This window comes from Salvia splendens, chromosome 17 (assembly GCF_004379255.2).
Source record: "Salvia splendens isolate huo1 chromosome 17, SspV2, whole genome shotgun sequence".
NCBI classification, from domain to species: Eukaryota; Viridiplantae; Streptophyta; class Magnoliopsida; order Lamiales; family Lamiaceae; genus Salvia; species Salvia splendens.
The window spans coordinates 1,721,360-1,741,119 of NC_056048.1; the positions used below are offsets into that span (position 1 = coordinate 1,721,360).

The 19,760-nt window shown below is 43.6% G+C and overlaps 2 protein-coding genes and 1 pseudogene across 2 annotated transcripts; all 3 read right to left on the reverse strand.

The window, feature by feature from the left end:
* Nucleotides 1–9,975: 9,975 nt before the first annotated feature.
* LOC121775515 (berberine bridge enzyme-like 8) lies at nt 9,976–11,744 on the reverse strand. Its single transcript, XM_042172594.1, has one exon. It carries the CDS (start codon nt 11,721–11,723, stop codon nt 10,113–10,115), a length of 1,611 nt encoding a protein of 536 aa, XP_042028528.1. The 5' UTR covers nt 11,724–11,744; the 3' UTR covers nt 9,976–10,112.
* Nucleotides 11,745–14,374: 2,630 nt separating this feature from the next.
* Nucleotides 14,375–15,961, reverse strand: LOC121773758 (annotated as a pseudogene).
* Nucleotides 15,962–17,868: 1,907 nt separating this feature from the next.
* LOC121773490 (berberine bridge enzyme-like 25) lies at nt 17,869–19,692 on the reverse strand. Its single transcript, XM_042170358.1, has one exon. The coding sequence runs from the start codon at nt 19,689–19,691 to the stop codon at nt 18,090–18,092; it is 1,602 nt and encodes a 533-aa protein (XP_042026292.1). The 5' UTR covers nt 19,692; the 3' UTR covers nt 17,869–18,089.
* Nucleotides 19,693–19,760: the final 68 nt, after the last annotated feature.

Here is a 19,760-nt window from a genome sequence, read left to right on the forward strand (position 1 = left end):
GGGCCGAAGTCCGTGATTCCTCATCCTCGGTTAGAACCGTTGAACGAGCTCGAGGGCGAGCTCAATAAGATTCCTATGATTAGGAAGCAATACCTGGAGTCTGAGCTCGTCAAGGGCGACTTCGTGTTCGACTCCTCGTCTTCGGACGAAGAGACTGAGGGTGAGGACTTCTTTTTTGTGCCTTACTGCTTTTGTGGCGAAAACTAACCTTGCTTTCTTGCTTTTTGGCAGTGAACTTGCTAAATAAGATTAGCCGCAAATCCTCCGAGCTTAAGGAGCCGGAGAAAGAGAAGGCTACCAGCTCGGCGCCTGATGCCGAGAAGAATCCGAAGAGGCAGAAGACCTCTTCTTCGGATCCAAAAAAGCCGGAGTCCACTTCGGCAAAGGGGACGGGGAAGACCCAGAAGCCCCCAAGAGCGCCGGAGAGAGACATCGTCTTGGCGCCCCTTTCGGAGCATGTCTGTGAGCCTTTTGCATGGCCAACGGACTTTGCCGAGGTAACTTCTCTTCTTGATTCTTTGGCTTTGCTTCTTTCCTATGTTTTTTTGGTGGCCCCTCTGTTGACTCTTTCCTTTTTCCATTTTCAGAGGAATAGCATGCTCAGCAAGCTCGTCGCAGTCGAACTCTCTAAAGCGTCCAGCGACTATGCTGAGATGCAGAGGAAGTTGGCGGCTGCTCGTCACCAGGCCGAACAGGCTAAGGCAGACTTTGAGAAGGCCAGAGCTGCTAGGATCTCGGCCCAGGATGAAGCCCAGTTTGCCAAAAACCAGCTCGTCATCCAGCGAGAGCAGACGAAACGGAGGGATGCTGCCGCCGTAGTTGCCCAAGGGGAGGTTCTCCGTGCTTTCGCGGAGAAACTCTTTCTGAGCAATCAATTTTCGGCCTTTGTCGGTGATCTGCTGAAACTGATGACCGATAATGCCGAGCAGGGGCCCGAAGTCGTCCTGCCGCTGTACGGCCGAGAGATAGCAGCTCGTCTCCAGAGTCTGCCGCTCCTTGAGGAGCTTGCTTCGTCCTCGGTCCTGCTTTCTGCTGACCGAGTTCGTAGTTGCCGAGCTGACCGGGACGAGAATATGGAGGCTATCTTTGCCTCCTTAGGGCCAGTTTCACCCGCTCCAATTTTCCACGGAGAGGGTGAGACCGAGCAGCTTGATCAGCAGACCGGAGACAGGCAGGCCGAGCAAGAGGTGCTGCTGATCGGTGATGGGGGCACCGAGCAGGCTGGGGGAGCAAGGAGGCCGAGGCTGAAGCTGAGGCAGACAAGGAGAAGGAAGCTGAACCTCACCGAGGAGCCGGAGACGAAGCTGGCGGAGTATGATTTCGTCTCCCTTCTCTTAGTTTAGTTTCTTCCTTGTTGTAAAATGGCCTTGAAGCCCTCCTTGTGTAAAAAATTTTTTTTCTTATGAATGAAAAAATTCTTTTTTCTACACTTGTGTCTTCGTATAGCTTTTCGTACTCTCTTTTACTCCTGTTGTGGTTTACTACCTGCTCAGTAAACTGAAATGCCGAACTGACATAGCTGCTTTGTATTCTTAACTCTTAAGGAGCTGGAGGTACTTCACTGGAAGCGGCTGTACTCTTCCGCTTTAGACGAAGCTGAGAAAAAAGCCATAGCTGACCAGATGAAGAATGACGAACTCTTGGCTTGTTTAGTGAAGCTGGAGGCCGACAATAAGGACTTAGAGTCCGAAAAGAAAGATCTGGAGGCCGAGCTGAATACTGCCGTCGCTGAGAGGACTGCGTATGAGGATTTCATCTGCAGGCGCGGGGGAATGACCATCTCTGAAGTTCAGGAACGAGTTGACGAACTGTGGGAGGAATATCATGTACTCCGGAGGAACAATGCGCTGGAGAGCTCGGCTTGCCAACAAGTCGTGAAATCATTGCGGCGCTGGGCTTCTCGGTACGACATCATTCTTTCCCGGCGTCCCTCAATCGAGAGATTCCTTAGGCATTTCCCGCCAACAGATGCTCGCACTCCAGCTCAAACCTCTGATTCACTTGCTCAAAACCCTACTCCAAGTCAGCAACGAACTCAGGAACAACCGGAGACGTCAAGACGAGGACGGACTGAAGTTCGCAGAGGAGCTGTGGTTATGAATGAGCAAGATCGGCAAATGCTTCGTGAAGAGACTCTTCGCCGCCGAGGTGCTAGAGCTTCCCGGGCTCAGGGAAGAGGCGGTAGGTCGATTAGAGCATCTCGTCGACCTGCTTATTCTTCAGCTGCCCGGAATGGCCGAACTCGGCTTCACGAGGATTTTGTGAATAGATGGCTCAACTTTAGCAACCGTGGACAGTAGAATAGTCCTTTATAATAGCGTAACGCCTTCTCGTAGGGCAGCGGAGTTGTATGCCGAACAAGTTTTAATAAATGAAATCTTCATTTCGCTTCTATCACTGCGTATTTACAGCTCAGCGAAAAAATTTCATCGTGCTCGTCCTCGGTCTTATGAAGTAAACTTCTTTGACCGGACTCGTCCTCGGTCTTATGAAGTAAGCTTCTTTGACCGGACTCGTCTTTGGTCTTATGAAGTAAACTTCTTTGACCGGACTTGGTCCTCGGTCTTATGAAATAAACTTCTTTGACCGGACTCGTCTTTGGTCTTATGAAGTAAACTTCTTTGACCGGACTCGTCTTTGGTCTTATGAAGTAAATTTCTTTGACCGGACTAAGCTTGTGTCCTAATTTGGCGAGTTTTATCGCTCGGATCGGACTTTCCCTTGTCCTAATTTGGGGATCGGACTTTCCCTTGTCCTAATTCGGCGAGTTTTATCGCGTGGATCGGACTTTCCCTTTGTTGCAGTTCGTTTCAGACGAACTGCTTGTTTCTTAAGCTGAATTGTGGTCTTGTATCCTCCTTAGAAGCTTGGACTCACAATCGTTGGCTTATATATGTTCTAAAAAGGGGATCAGCCTTCGAAGAACAAGATACCTCAGTAACATTTGTAAGAGACGACACGCACATAGACAGACAAAACGCACATAGACAAATAAAAAGGACGAACAAGATTTTAAACTTTTATAAAACAAGCACAAAGAACAAGTAAAAAACAAAGAAAGCACATACCTCTAGGACCGAACTAGACACAAGACTGACTGACCGGACTGTCTCTTACAAATGGAACTTCTTAAGGTTGGAAATGTGCCATGTTCGGGGTACTTGTTCTCCTGACACGTGAGTCAATTTGTAAGACCCTTTGCCGAGGACTTCTGACACCCGATATGGACCTTCCCATGTGGGTTCGAGTTTGCCCAGCTTTTCTGCTCGGCTTACTTCGTTGTTTCTCAAGACGAGATCTCCTACTTGAAATTGCAGCTTTTTCACCCTTTGGTTATAATACCGGGCTACTTGCTCCTTGTACTTGGCTGCTTTTATGCAGGCCAATTCTCTTCTTTCTTCGGCCAGATCTAGTTCGGCTCTCAGTCCGTCATCATTCATTTCTGAGGAGAAATTTAGAGTTCGGGGACTGGGTACGCCGATCTCAACCGGAATCACGGCTTCAGTGCCGTACACCAGACTGTACGGAGTTTCACCGTTGGAGGTTTTGGGTGTAGTTCGGTAGGACCATAGGACTTGAGGGAGATTTTCTACCCATTGTCCTTTGGCTTGTTCTAACCGAGCTTTTAACCCTTTCACCAAGATACGGTTTGTTACCTCCGTTTGTCCGTTTGCTTGTGGGTGGGAGACCGAAGTGAACCGCTGTTGAATATTCAGCTCTTGGCACCAATTCTTGAATGTCTTGTCGGTGAACTGAGTCCCATTATCCGAAATGAGGATGTGGGGTATGCCAAATCGGCACACTATGTTCTTCCAGACGAAATCCAATGCCTTCGAGCTCGTTATCGTAGCTAATGGTTCAGCCTCCACCCACTTCGTGAAGTAATCCACGGCAACGATAAGGAATTTCATTTGCCGAGGAGCTTGTGGTAGTGGTCCTACTATGTCTATGCCCCATTGCATAAAAGGCCAAGGGCTTTGCATAGCACATAGATCGGTATGCGGCATCCTTGGGATATTTGCATGGATTTGGCACTTCGTACATGTCTTGACGAGCTGCACTGCTTCTTGTACCAAAGTTGGCCAATAATATCCCCATCTCAGAACTTTTTTAGCTAAAGCTCTAGCTCCGATGTGGCTACCGCAAGATCCTTCATGAACTTCTCTAAGGATGTAGTCCGTCTCTTCTGGTCCTACACATCGCAATAACGGTTGAAGGTAGGACTTTCTGTATAGGACTCCTTCATGAAGTTCATACCGAAGTGCTCGGCATGTGATTTTCCGAGCTTCTCTCTTATCCTCGGGCAGTTGTCCTTGATCTAGATACTGTAAGATCGGCGTCATCCAGTTCGGCGAGCTGGTTACTGAATGTACCTCAGCTTCATCAATGCTTCGGTGTAGTAATTCCTCCACCTTTGAGCTCGGATATGAGGCCAACTTACTTAAAGTATCTGCTCGGCTGTTTTCCGCTCTGGGAATGCGGATTATCCGAAAATAAGAGAAACTTCGGCTAATGCTTTGCGCTTTGTCCAAGTATTTTTTCATCCTCTCATCTCGGGCTTCACTTGTACCCAGCATGTGATTCACTATGACTTGTGAATCACAATGGATTTTGAGAGATTTGACAAATAGACTTTGCGCTAATTGAAGTCCGGCAAGGAGGGCTTCGTATTCGGCTTCGTTATTAGTAGTTGGGAATAAGAACCGAAGTGAATAAGTTACCTCGTGTCCGTCGGGAGCGATAAGTAGAATACCAGCTCCACTTCCCGTCTTATTCGAAGCTCCATCTACGAATCCACTCCAGCAGTCCGGCGGTTCTACTTCGGATTCCTGGGGCTGTGTTAGTTCGTCATTGGCAGGATTTTTCTGTTCGGTAATAACAGGGATTGCTTGATCGAACTTTGCCTCTGCAAGAAAATCTGCCAAGGCTTGTCCCTTGATGGCTTTCCGAGGTAGATATTCTATTGAGTGTTCTCCCAACTCTATGGCCCATTTGGCGATTCTGCCTGATGCTTCTGGCTTGGTCAAAACTTGCCGAAGTGGCAGATCGGTTAAGACGCATACCTTGTGAGCATAGAAGTATGGCCGCAGTCTCCTTGCTGCATTTACTAACGCCAGAGCAATTTTTTCCAGAGGTTGATACCTTGTTTCTGGACCTCTTAATGCTCGGCTTGTAAAGTAGATGGGAAGCTGCTTTAGGCCTTCTTCTCGTACAAGCACCGCGCTAATGGTTTGATCTGATGCCGCTAAGTATAAGAATATCACTTCGGCATCTGTTGGAGCAGAGAGAATTGGAAGCTTGGCTAAATAACTTTTGAGCTCGTCAAAAGCCTTTTTCTGCTCGGCTCCCCACTCAAACTTTGGCGCCTTTTTCAACACTTTGAAGAACGGCAGTTGCTTTTCGGCTGCTTGGGAAAGGAATCTATTCAGTGCGGCTAGACATCCAGTTAGTCTTTGCACATCATGTATGGACTTCGGCATCGCCATGTTCTGAACAACTTGAACTTTTGAGGGATTTGCCTTGAGTCCGTCCTTTGAAACCCAACAACCCAGAAACTTTCCCGAATCTACCAAAAAGGTACATTTTTGGGGATTGAGTTTGAGGTTGGCTTTTTTGAGCACGTCGAGGGTGGATTTGAGGTTGTCTTCGTACTCCGAAGTGCTTCTGCTTTTGACGACTATGTCGTCAACATACACTTCAACCTCTTTTCCGATCAAATGCCGAAAAAGCTTATCTACCATCCTTTGATATGTGGCTCCGGCATTCTTTAAACCGAATGGCATCTTTTTATAAGCAAAGATGCCGAAGTCAGTAATGAAAGCCGTTTTTGAAGCATCATTCTCATCCATTAAAACTTGGTGGTAGCCTTTGTATAAATCAAGAAAACAGAAAATTTCGAAGCCGATCAAAGCTTCTACTTTTTTATCTATGTTCGGAAGGGGATAGCAATCTTTAGGACAGTGCTTGTTTAGATCGGTAAAATCTATGCACATCCGCCATCCTCCTTCTTTTTTCTTGATCATCACAGGATTGGCCACCCAAGAAGGATATTTCACCTCGAATAATACATCCGCTTTCAGTAATTGGCGGACTTCGTCATGGATGACTTGATTTCTTTCTGCCGCAAAGAGTCTTTGCTTCTGTTTTATAGGCCGGACTGAAGGATCAATATTTAACCGATGAGTGATTACCTCAGGGGGCACTCCGGTCATGTCCAACGGAGACCATGCAAAGACATCTTTGTACTCCTTGAGGAGTTGGATGGTCTTTTCCCGGAGTAGAGGCGTTCCCGCGAAACCGATCTTGACCGTTCTGGATGGATCATCTTCGTATAACTGAACGGTCATTGAGTTCGACTCTGGTGTGACTTCGGTCATTTCGCTTGCCTCTGACTCCGGCTGCTGTGATTGCTATGCTTGATGATGCCGATCTGATTGCTCGGCACTTTTAAGCGCAATCTGCAGACACTCTTTTGCTCTCTTTTGATCACCTCGGATGACCGCTATCCCACCTTTAGTGGGGATCTTGATGGTGAGGTGATAAGTAGAGCAAACGGCCCGAACTGCGTTGAGCCAGTCTCTTCCCAAGATGATGTTGTACGGGGACCGAGCTTTTACCACAAAGAACTCGATCATCGTACTGGAGCTTGTAGGCGCTTTTCCCACCGTGATCGGAAGACTGATAATACCTTCAGGGCGGGTGTCCTCCTGGGCGAAACTTTTCAGAGGAAGTGGAGCCGGACTGAGCCGAGCTGGATCCACTTCTAGTTTATCGAAACATTCTTTAAAAAGAATGCTGACTGACGCTCCGGTATCCACAAACACTCTGTGGATCAGTTTGTTTGCCACTCCGGCTTGGATGACAATAGCGTCTTGATGAGGAGAGATGGCCGGGACGGGATCTGCATCTGAAAATGTAATCACTTCGTCCTGCTTCAGCCTTTTATGCGTTGGCTCCTCTTGATTGGAGCCTCTGCGTTCTGCTTTTAGGGACGACTTAGTCTTCCCGGCAGGGAGAGCATCAATAGTCAAGATTACTCCATCATATTGCAGCTCGTCATCGTCTTCGGGGTCCTGTTGCTTTTTCGGATCCTGAGGAGCGCAGTTCGCACCTCTCTGCTTTTTGTTCTTTTTCGGCTGCTTGCTTTGGTATTTTTTTAACGTCCCTGCTTTCACAAGAGCATCAATACCTGCAGCCAAATGTCGGCACTCCTCGGTATCGTGACCGTGGTCTTGATGGAAGGAGCAATATTGATCCTGAGGTCGACGCGCGGCCGATTTCGTCATCCGCTTTGGTTTTTCGAACATATCGGAATGCAGTTCGAAAATTTCCGCTCTCGACTTGTTCAATGGTACGAACTGAGCGGGCGGCTTCTCAGGATTGAGACGTGGCCCCAATCGGTCTTGCACCGGAGTCCTTTGAATCCTTTCAAAAGGAGTTCGGCGAGGATGTCCCTGATCGCCAAAAGGAGTTCGGCGAGGATGTCCCTGATCGCTATGATCGGGCTTCCTCCTGTCTCCTCGGGATGAGCTGTCTAAAGACCGTTTGCGACGGTCTGCCTCATCGGCACGGGAGAACTGGTCCGCAATGTCCCACATCTCTTGAGCTGTTTGCGGACTGCATTCCACGAGCTTTCTGTAGAGAGCTCCGGGCAGGATTCCATTTTGGAATGCCGAAATGACAAGTAGATCATTGAGATCATCTACTTGTAGGCATTCCTTGTGGAATCTCGTCATAAAGTCGCTGATCTTTTCGTCGCGACCTTGACGTATAGAAAGCAGCTGAGCCGAAGTGATTCGGGCTTCCGCTTTCTGAAAGAACCTCCTGTGGAAAGCATCCATTAGATCTCGGTAAGATCTAATGCTGCCTTGGGGGAGGCTATCGAACCACCTTCTTGCGTTCCCGATAAGCAGCTCGGGAAACAGCTTACACATGTGAACCTCATTGAGACCTTGGTTCGCCATATTATACTGATAGCGTCCCAAGAAATCATGAGGATCCACTAACCCGTCATAAGTCATCGACGGAGTTCGGTAGTTCTGTGGCAAGGGAGTTCGGGTGATATCGTCCGAGAACGGAGTCTTCAATGCTCCGTACATGGCGAACCCGACATCTCTTCGGTATGGAGGAGATGGAGTTCTCCTGTGATTCCGGTACCGAGGAGGAACAGGAACATGTCGGGGTTGAGGATTCTTCTTCCTGGAAGACACGGCACTACTGCGGTAGTGACTTTCATGTCTGGATGAGGAGGGAGAATCCACCGTTTTCGTCTCCGGCTTTTGGCCCTTTTGCAGGAAAATTAAGAACTCTTCCTGCTTCTCGGCCAAAAACAACTTGACAGCCTCGTTCAAATCGGGCTGCTGGGAAGACTCGGTGCGATGAGTCTTTGAGCGGCTTGTTCCTTCTCCGTGAGAACTGGAAGTAGATTTCTCCCGAGGCTGTTTTCCAGACCTGCGGGCTGGACTAGCTTCCTCATGGTTATCATGAACGGTATTATGGGTGTTACGTGATCTGGTATGCATTTTTTTGGGGTGGAAAAAGGGTCAAAAATTCGCTTTATCACAAATTTGGTTCTCTGTTTCCCACAGACGGCGCCAGTGATGGTTGGGCGAATTTTTGATGGTAGTAAATGCGGGTAAAAAATATATAGATCACGACACAAGGAATTACGTGGTTCGATTTACTGAGGTAAATCTACGTCCACGGGAAGAAAGGAGGGCAAGATTGTATTGCTTGATCTGGTTTACAGCTTACAAATACAGACTTGCTATATGAAATTTGATGTTTAGAGAGCTTTTTTCTTCCTTGTCTATCTGATCTAAGTTCTATTTATACATTGAACTAAGATCGTGGCTTGCATCACCACTAACTAGGTCGTGGCTTACATCATCACTAATTAGGTCGTGGCTTACATCATCACTAATTAGATCGTGGATGTCGTGGAGGTCATGAGATCCTGCATGGGTCCACCACTAAATAGATCGTGTAGTGGAGGTCGTGGAGGTTCTGCATGAGTCCACTATCTCCCAGTTCGGTTGAAAACTGAGACCGAACTGCTGAACTATTGCCGAGCAGCTTTTGCCGATCTGAGAGTAGAGCTTGATTGGTCGGCTTTTACCGAGCTGTAGGCTGGGGCCGAACTCTTTGGTAATGCCGAACTGATACTCTTCCTTGGGCTTTGGGCTGATGGGCCGTCACTGCTATTGGGCTTGTTTAGTACGTACCCCATCACTAGTTATCTAATACAATAATTTTATGTACATGTTTGAAATTCTAGAATGAATTTTGGGATTGTTGCTAGTTGCTACACTATAATTTTATATTTGTATTTTTTTTTACTTTGTTGTATTTGCATAATTTCCAACTATTAAGTATGCATAAATATGGTGATTTCACATCTCTTAAATATAATATGACTACGTATAAAATATAATGCAAATTCAAATTTCAAATAAGCAAATACTATGATAGAAACATCAAACATGTCTACAATTAAATCATCATTCAAACTTTAATATAAAACCAAAAATAATTCACTTTCATCAAAAGTCTAAATATAAATAACTGTCTAAATATTTTAAATCTCTAATCTAAAGACACTAAACTAATAAAAGTTTCACTTTCACCAATATTGCAATCCTTCATTTGCCAGTGGATAAATAATTGGAAATAAAGTGTATCGTCAGGGAGTATATATGGATTTAAAACTAATTAACTAAAATAAAATATTTGAAAATCCTAACCCTAAAAATAACGGGTATTATCGGGTTTAACGGGTATACCCGCGCGGGTAGCGGGTATACCCATACCCGCAAAAATTTAAAACAAACTACCCGATCCCGCCCCGTTTCCCATTGTCGTCGGGTAGTGTGTACCCGCTACCCGGCGGGTAGCAGGTCGGGTTGAGGGTTTCCCGATATCCGCTACCCGTTTCGACACCCCTACTTCTAATTACTGAATCCAATAAATTTTTATTTAATTTCACGAATCAATCATTTTATTACCGCAAACAACTAATTATTCTTCCAAATGACATCAAATATAGTCGATTACATAAACATTTGCAATCAACCCTAGTACATCGCACGAGAGTAACACTAGTTTGTCAATCTTCAGTGCAACGGTGGAATGCTTTGTTCGTTCCTGAAGAAATTCTTCGGATCAACCATTGTCTTCACACGAACAAGACGATCGAAATTATCCAAAAAATACTTTTTACCCCAAACGCTCGCTCGTGCATAGCTCGTCTTCCCTTTAGGGTTATTGACACCAATGTCGAGATCTCTGTAGTTGAGGTACGCTTGTCTAGGCGAGCACGACACATAAGGAGTCAAGTACTTGTAAAGCCTCCTCATCCAGCTTATATAGCTCTCGGAATCTTGATTCTCGCTCTCGTCCCAAAATATGAGGTGTTGGATCTTGTACAAGTTTCCGGCCCTATGAGGAAACGGAGTGGCAGAGGCCGGAATCTCATCCATCCTTCCGCCATACGGGCTGAATATGATCACAGACTGGTCGGCCACCGCCTCGAACATTAGCCTCCATATGCCTTCAAGCCCGGATTCAGGGATGGGCTTCTGCACATAATCGGATTTCGCTTTGAAGTATCTCACCGCCGGTTGAGTTCTGTTGAGAAGCATTTCAGGTGCATCGATGGGGAAACCCGCGAAGGATAAGATGGATTCGATCCAGCTCATCTCTGTGCAGTCTTCTCTCAATAACCCTAACTCAGGGAAGCTCTTCTGCATCAATGGCAGCAACGTGTCGATTTTCCCGAGAAATAGTGAGTTGAATATGGCCCGAATTGTCTTGTTCCGTCCTTGCACGTCGGAGCTAAGATTCTCCGGTACTAGGATGACTCTCACGAATAAATCATGGTCGAATTTCGGCGCAATGGATTGCCATTTCTGTACTAGTTGAGTCGCATTTTGCTCCAGAGTCCTGCCTATGCTGAAAACAGTGACTTTTTCAGGAACATCCACCAGTTTTACCTTCCAGGCAGTTATGACGCCGAAACTGGCCCCACCGCCGCCTCTTATGGCCCAGAACAAATCATCGCCCATTGATTTCTTGTCCAGGATTCTGCCGTTGACGTCGATTATTCTCGCGTCAATGACCTGATCCGCAGCCAGGCCGTGTTTACGCATGAGCGTACCGTATCCTCCTCCGCTGATGTGCCCGCCGATGCCTATCGTCGTACAGACCCCGGCCGGAAACCCTAGAACCGGGCTTTTTTGCGCGACCGCATAGTATAACGCGCCGTTTGTCGCGCCGGATCCGACCCACGCGGTTTTCTCCGCAACATCGACCGTGATGTCATCGAGATTGATCAAATCGAGGATCACGAAGGGGACATGCGCCACGTACGATAGTCCCTCGTAGTCATGGCCCCCGCTTCGGGTTCTGATCTGCAAGCCGCTGGCTTTGGCACAGTAGATAACCGGAGGGATTTGAGATTCGTGCTCCGGCTGTACGATGACAGCCGGTTTCGGAGTGGAATCGGAGATGAATCTTAGGCTTTGGATGGAGAATCGGAGGATGGAAGAGTAGGATGAGTTTGAAGGGGTGTAAACGTTGCTTGAAATCGAAGAATAGTCGTTGAATTTTTTGGTTAGACATTCAACAAAATCTTGGTGCTTATCCGCAGCAGAAGCTGCGTGTAAACACAAGGAGATGAGAAAAAGAAGAAGAAGAAATTTGGAAATGTTTGGAATCTTCATCATTGAGAGATGATGATTGTGATGAATTTGTGCTCTTGGGAGTATCTATTTATAGAAGAAGAAGTATGCCAAAGATTGAATTTGATACGTAAGAATTGAAGTATTGTTTCGTGGAAACTTAGTTTTGGATTTATTAATGGCCACATTAATTTACTTTGAAAATTATTCTTTTACATTTAGATCATTCAAACTACTTTATCTAAAATAATATGGGAGAAAAGAAAGACAACGTTATAATACTAATGCATTCGTAGTTACGTCTTTTTTACCCCAACGAGTACATAAAATATTCGGTTAAATTAATGAGTTTATTATAATACCATTTTTTAGGTTTATTTTCTCAGTTACGTCTCTTTAATTAATTTTCATAGTCAACTGATCTGAAAGACATATCCAAAAGATAATCCAGTACTTCTAGATCGTGAATATATGAATAATTTGTATATTTTGATCTAAGATTTCGATTCTATGTGTTAACACGTTTGTTCTAGTGTACTAATTGAATTAATGTTTTCGAAACTTTTGGTATACATGTTGTATTTGCCAAAGAAAATAGAACTAGTGTTTTAATTATGACACTTTAAACGATACTTGAAATTTATAAATTTGGATAATCAATGTTACAATTACTTCTAAAACTAAAACATAATAGTTCTTGAATTTAGTTCAAAGTCGCTGCAATAATCAAAAGTCCAAGTCATACATGGGCAAGATAGGTGTGCACGTATACTCTAATTATTTTTTATATTTGATTTAATTCTTTATGGATAAACAAAGAGATATGTAAGATCACCACATTCGAAAATCTCAACGAAATAATTTGTTTAAAGTACAGCTGGGCAAGTCATTGGTCATAAATGCATGCCAGCATGTCATCAAATATCCACAAAGATTAATGTACTAAAATCAATATCTTAACACAAATATTTGAGTGGTAGATTTACTAAACTAGGCAAACATTAACAAATTACTTAATTAAACTAGATGGAAAGCAAGAATAACAAGTGGAGTGGAATCAATAATAAAGATCAAGAATCTTAATTATGGTTTCGATAGCACTATATTCAATATCAAGTCAAATTTATAAGTTCTATGTCAATAAGTCTTTCAAGAGCTATTAAGAATCACTATGGTAGAATTATGTCTCCTCTTAAATTACTCAACTTGTAGATCACACATTAATACCAAAGTCTCCTTTAATCAATTAGCAAGTAATTCCAAATAGCACACAAGATTTAAGTCTTCACAAATAACCTCATGTTTTTGAACTACTCTCTCCGTCCCTTATTAATTATCCACTTTTGTCATTTCCGTTTGTCATTTATTAATTATTCACTTTCACTTTTTATCATAAATGGTAAGTAAATCACACGTTCTACTAACTCATTTCACTCACATTTGATTATAAAACTAATATACAAAAGTGAGACTCATATTCCATTAACTTTTTTAACTCAATTTTTTTTACATTTCTTAAAACTCGTGTCAGAACTAAAATTGATAATTAATAGAGGACGGAAGGGAGTATGTTGATTTTAAGTATTGATGTGTTACAATTCATCATCTATCACTGTCAATCAAATAAAGGCAAAGGCATAAGCACAAGTTTTGGATATGTAGGAGATCAATTTTGGATTTTAGTGTGATTAAAATGAGCTAAAAGAAAGCATAGTAAACAGAGGAGTACACTGGGCAAATTATCAAACTGAACAAGTGAACGAAAATTACGAACAATAGGGAAAACGAGAACAATTCTCTAGGGGTTACGATCACGTCGGGTTTAGGAGTGGAATCCGACGTGAATCTCATGTTTTGGAAGGAAAAACGGAGGGCGGGAAAATAAGATGAGTTGGCCGGGGTGTAAACGTTGCTCGAAATCGAGGAGTAGTTGCGGAATTGCTCGACAGGCATTCGAGGAAGTCTTCGCGGTCATCCACGGCGGAAGCTGCCGCGGATGAACATGAAGAGATTGCAAGAAAAATGAGTGTAAGAGTAGAAATGATTGAAGATTTCAAGATTGATTTGAATTGTTGAGTTTGTGTTTTAAGAAAGTTTGAGATCGTGCTCTATTTATATTGTTGGTTATGAGTATGAATGAGGATAATTTTGAAATTTAGTTAATTTCCTGAAAATTTAGCTTTTGTTTTCTTTATGTTTGTGACATATATTCAGAAATTTTTTTTTTTTTTGACATCTCAAAATGGCAAAATAAAACTATTTTGCACTAGTACAACCCGGTCAAACTATGCTGACATGGTTCTTCAAAACTAGGGTTTATTTTGGAGATGTTGAACTTTGAAACTTGCGTAAAAGAATCCAGATGAATAAAATGGTTCTTATTATTGATTGACTAAAAATACTCTTAATTTATCGAATACGAAAACAAATATCTAAATATATAGGAAAGATACAATAAATTAAAAGATAACTAAATAATTGTAATATCATATGATATAGGATCGTATTAATATACCAAAATATAAAAATTAGACTATTTTTCATCTACAAATATATAGACCATTAAATTTTATTATAATACACGAAGAAGAAAAACATATCACCACTTTACAAGAAGATACATCAATTAAACTAATCAACAAATACAAATACTAATGAACCAAATACACCAATAATAAACTCAAACTCATGCCCTAATCTCCTTCTTCAATACTGCAATGGCGGAATGCTCTGCTCATTCCTGAAGAAATTCTCCGGATCAACGGCCGTCTTCACCCGAACAAGCCGCTCGAAATTGCCCTTAAAATACTTCATACCCCAAACGCTCGCTCGCGCATAGCTCGGCTCTCCATCATCGTTGTTCACTCCAATATCGAGATCTCTGTAGTTGATGTACGCCGCCCTCGGAAGCTTCGAGACATAAGGAGCCATGTAACTGTAAAGCCTCCTAATCCAACTTATGTAGCTTTCCGAATTCTCATTCTCATTCTCTTCCCAGTAAACCAAATGCTGGATCTTGTATAGATTTCCAGCTCTATGAGGAAATGGAATGGCGGAGGGAGAAATCTCGTCCATTCGGCCTCCGTAAGGGCTGAAGATCACCTCCGCCTCCTCGGCCTCCGCCTCGTAAAACAGCCTCCATATCCCTTCCAGCCCTTGCTCGGGGATCGGTCTCTCCACGTAATCCGATTTCGCTTTGAAGTATCTTACGTTGGGTTGGGTTCGGTTGAGGAGAATCTCCCGGGATTCGATAGGGAATCCGGCGAAGTATAGGATGGATTCGATCCAGCTCATCTCGATGCAGTCTTCTCTCACTAACCCTAACTCGGGGAAGTTTTCTTGCATCAACGGAAGCAGTCGGTCGGTCGAGCGCGAACTGTTGCGTTTCTCCCGGTCGAGTTCGCTCTTCTCATAAGGATCCTGATGAAGAGATCTTGTTCGAAACGGGGCGCAACGTATTGCCATTTGTGGACTAGTTGAGTCGCGTTCTGTTCCAATGTTCTGTCGACTGTGAAGACAGTGACTGTTTCTGGAACATCCACCAGTTGTACCTTCCAGGCAGTGATCACGCTGAAACTGGCCCCTCCGCCACCTCTGATGGCCCAGAACAGATCCTCACCCATTGACTCCCTGTCGAGGATTCTCCCGTTGACATCGATTATTCTCGCGTCAACGACCTGATCCGCGGCCAGACCGTATTTTCTCAGGAGTGTGCCATAGCCGCCGCCGCTGAAATGGCCGCCAACGCCGACAGTCGGGCACACTCCGGCCGGAAACCCTAGAACCGAGCTTTTCTCCGCTATCCTGTAGTATAAAGAACCGATGGTTGCACCTGCTTCGACCCACGCGGTTTTATTCTCGACATCGACGGTGACTTCACTGAGATTGATCAAATCGAGGATGACGAACGGGACCCGGGATACGTAAGATAGACCCTCGTAGTCATGGCCACCGCTTCGGGTTCTGATCTGCATGTCATTCTCTTTGGCACAGTAAATGACATGCGGGATCTGGGATTCGTGTTCTGGGGTTACTATCACGTCGGGTTTAGGAGTGGAATCCGACGTGAATCTCATGTTTTGGATGGAAAATCGGAGGGTAGGAGAATAAGATGAGTTGGCCGGGGTGTAAACGTTGCTCGAAATCGAGGAGTAGTTGCGGAATTGCTCGGACAGGCATTCGAGGAAGTCTTCTCGGTCATCCACGGCGGAAGCTGCCGCGGATGAACATGAAGAGATTGCAAGAAAAATGAGTGTAAGAGTAGAAATGGTTGAAGCTTTCATGATTGATGAATTGTTGAGTTTGTGTGTTTAGAAAGTTTGAGATCGTGCTCTATTTATATTGTTGGTTATGAGTATGAATGTGGAGAATTTTGAAATTTAGTTAATTTCCTGAAAATTGAGCTTTTGGTTTCTTTAGAATAATAGTCTTGTTTGTGACATATTCTCATTTTTTAGGCTTGTTGAATGTTCTTGTTTACATTAATTGGAAATTAATCATATATACAAGCTTTCTCCTTCCTAGAATTAGTAGGTGTGAAAGTAAATGTGTCTAGCCATATGTTTGTGAAATTAATGATTTTCCTAGAACATTGAGGTGATCAAATGTAAATTAGTTGATAATAAAATGTTTTATTCATGAAGTGCGATTTAATTGATAATAAAATATTTTCTTCAGTGGCCGGGGTCTGTATGTATGTATTTCTGTCTGAGGATGTTTATAGTATTATTTTAAATTAAAATAATAAATTAAATAAAAGTTTCGATTTTTCATTATCCTTTTTTATTGTCACGCTTGACGTCCAACGAGTCATTGACTTTTCTAATAAAATAGATAAATAAAATAGTTACGAAATCATAAAGTCATGAGACTTTTCAACAAATAAAGTATACGAGCTACGAGGAGGCTAATTAATAGAAGTTCTATGCATTTATCCTTGATATCAATTCATTTTAACCTCGACGACTTAATTTGTTTTGTCATGATACAAATTAGTTTTATTCTAATAGTCACACCTTTTATCTTCATTACTTATATTAATTGACCAAGTTTGCCAAAGAAATTTCTGCATGTGTATATCCATCCACATTTGAATAATTTCTAGAATTAGTTGAAAATGGACATCTTGAAACAAGATCATCGTACGCAAGATGCATGACGTCGTAAAACTCAATATGTCGGGTCGACAAACTATATCAGTTCCACCTCCGACCTCACGAGAATTGTGACTCTTCCCCACTCCTTCTCGTTTCTGTTAATTATCTATTTTTGGATTAATATATTATGTCTCAACACCAAATCCGAACTTTTTGATATGTTGATTCATCTTTCTTTGTTTCGTTGAGTGACACAAATGTTGCAATTGTTAAATAAATTTACAAAATTCATAAATTACTCGTTTGATTGACATGTACTTTTTCCGTTAAATCAAGATTCAAAATTGTCATTTTCTTCGCAATTTTTGTATTTATTCAACAAGTTATGAATTGTTTCTTATGTGCACTAGAAGGTTTATCAGTCGTCTTCCGATGAGTTGTGTGATAAGGATGGTGTAGAGTTTAGACATTACAAAGAGGAAACAGTATGACTTCTTTGTTAAAATAAAACAAGAGTTGTGTGCCCAATCAATGAATATGACAAGTGAAAAGCTATACATGGAAATTAATAAATGTGAACCTAAATCTACTTATTATTCTATAACATGGAAAATTTTCTTAAAATGTGTTAGCATATACAGTAATTAACAAATTTTAATTTGTAATATTTTCTTAATAGCATGTAAAAAATTCGAGAAAATTTTAAAAATTATAAAATATTGATATACTCTTGACAACATAATGGTTAGAATATTAGTAATTTATTAGTAGTATATTTGTGTAATAGAATTATTTTAATTGAAAATGATTTATCATCATTATGAAATCTTGTACTACAACGAATATATAAATATTTTATTAGTAAAATGCATGTAATATGACTAATTTTTAGAGTTTTCATGTTAGTGTATATACATAAGATGATTTTCGATGTTTTAAAATTATAAGTAGATTAAGATTCACATTTATTAATTTCCATGTATAGCTTTCCACTTATAAAAATTTCATTGATTGCACATATCACCTCATATTGTCATATGATATGTCTAGATTAGCCAATATTTTCTCATCCACAAATCACTAATCTATCTTCATTTTTGAAACAAATCAACTTATAACAAAGGTTGCATTACTTATTCCTCACAATCATATATACACATCACAGCCAACACGCCATGCAAGTCCCAAACAACATAGTATCAATCCATCCAACCAACATAGTATCAATCCATCCAACCAAATCACATTATTCATAAAATCCAAACACTTCTTCACCAACTACTATCATTATTTATTCTTTCAATTCATCTTTCTTCTACTCCGACACCAACGGCGGAATACTTTGCTCGTTTCTGAAAAAGTTCGAGGGGTCAAATTTAGTCTTCACACGAACCAATCTCCTAAAATTCCCCTTAAAATAACTCATCCCCCAAACCCTAGCCTGTTCATAGCTAGTGTTCCCTTCATTATTCCTCCCAATATCGAGATCTCGGTAGTTGAAATACGCCGCCCTCGGATTCCTCATCACATACGGCTCCGTCACATTATACAGCCGCCTGATCCAATCAATGCGCGACCCGGATTCATCCGGGTCGGCCCACGAAACCCCGTAATGGATCATGAACCGCGTCCCTCTCCGGTGCGGAAAAGGGGTTTCGGACTCGGAGAACTTGCTCAGCGCCCCCCCGTAAGGGCTGAACTGCACCTGCACGCCGTCCTCTCCTTCTAGAAGCTTCCACATCTCGTTTAGGCCGGTAGCCGGGATCGGATCGCTCACGAAGTCCGACTTTCCTTTGAAATACGAGCGCAGGAAGAAGCCCTGTGGCGTCCGGTCGATTAGGGTTTCTAGGGTTTGGTTTTGTAAACCGGACATGTATAGTATGGTGTCGATCCATCTCATTTCGAGGCAGTCGTTTTTCTGTAATCCGAGCTCGGGGAACTCCTTCTGCATTATCGGAAGAAGTTCCTCGGCCGTGCCGAGGTAAAGGGATGTAAAAGAAGCTGCCACAGTATTTTTTCCGGTCGCCGGAGAAATATCCGGATTCAGAAAAAGGCGGAGGAGGAGATTTTCGTCGACTTTATCGGCGATCTCCTGCCATTTTCCGATAAGCTCGGCCGCGTTCTCTTCCAGCGTTCGTGTCACGTTGAAAACGGTGACTATCTCCGGGACGGTGACTAGCTTCACTTTGAACTCTAGAACGATCCCGAAGCTCGTCCCTCCGCCGCCTCGGATCGCCCAGAATAGATCCTCGCCCATAGTTGACCGGTCAACGACCTTGCCGGCGGCGTTGACCAGTCTCGCGTCGACGATGTTGTCGGCGGCGAGGGCGTGGCGGCGCGAGATCATGCCGTACCCTCCGCCGCTGAAGTGCCCTCCGATGCCGACCGTCGGGCACACGCCTGCCGGGAAAGCGAGCGTGTCGCTTTCCCGGGAAAGCGTGTAGTAGAGCTGCCCGAGCGTCGCGCCGACTTGGATCCAGGCAGTTTTCGCCCCGGCGTCGACGGTGACGGAACGGAAGTTCCGCATGTCGACGACTACGAAGGGCGCTCCTGCAGAAGTGTAGGAGAGCCCTTCATAGTCGTGGCCGCCGCTCCGGACCCGGATCTGGAGGCCGAGTTTCCGCGAGCAGGAGACAGCGGCCTGGATTTCCGACACGTGGAGTGGGGTCACGATGAGGTCGGGTCTCTCCGGGGCGGCGGAGGCCGGACGGAGATTTTGCGCTAGTAAAAGAGACGCGTATGTCGCGTTTCGAGGCGTGTAGATTATATCGGTAGCCGAGTTCGATCGTTCGAATTGATCGATGAGGCATTCGAGAAAATCGTCGTATCCATGATCTGCCGGAGTCGAACAAATTACGAAGGATGAGATATTTGCGAAAATTAATAAGAGCAATGTGATGGTACGAAGAGGCGCCATTTCTTGATTTTGTTTGTTCATAATAGGGGCCAAAATCCCTTCTATATATAGTCATTGTTGGCGACTTTT

What these genes read in the sequence shown, in the direction of transcription:
- LOC121775515 (XM_042172594.1), bottom strand. Translation starts at nt 11,723, where the DNA reads ATGATGAAGATTCCAAACATTTCCAAATTTCTTCTTCTTCTTTTTCTC.
- LOC121773490 (XM_042170358.1), bottom strand. Translation starts at nt 19,691, where the DNA reads ATGGCGCCTCTTCGTACCATCACATTGCTCTTATTAATTTTCGCAAAT.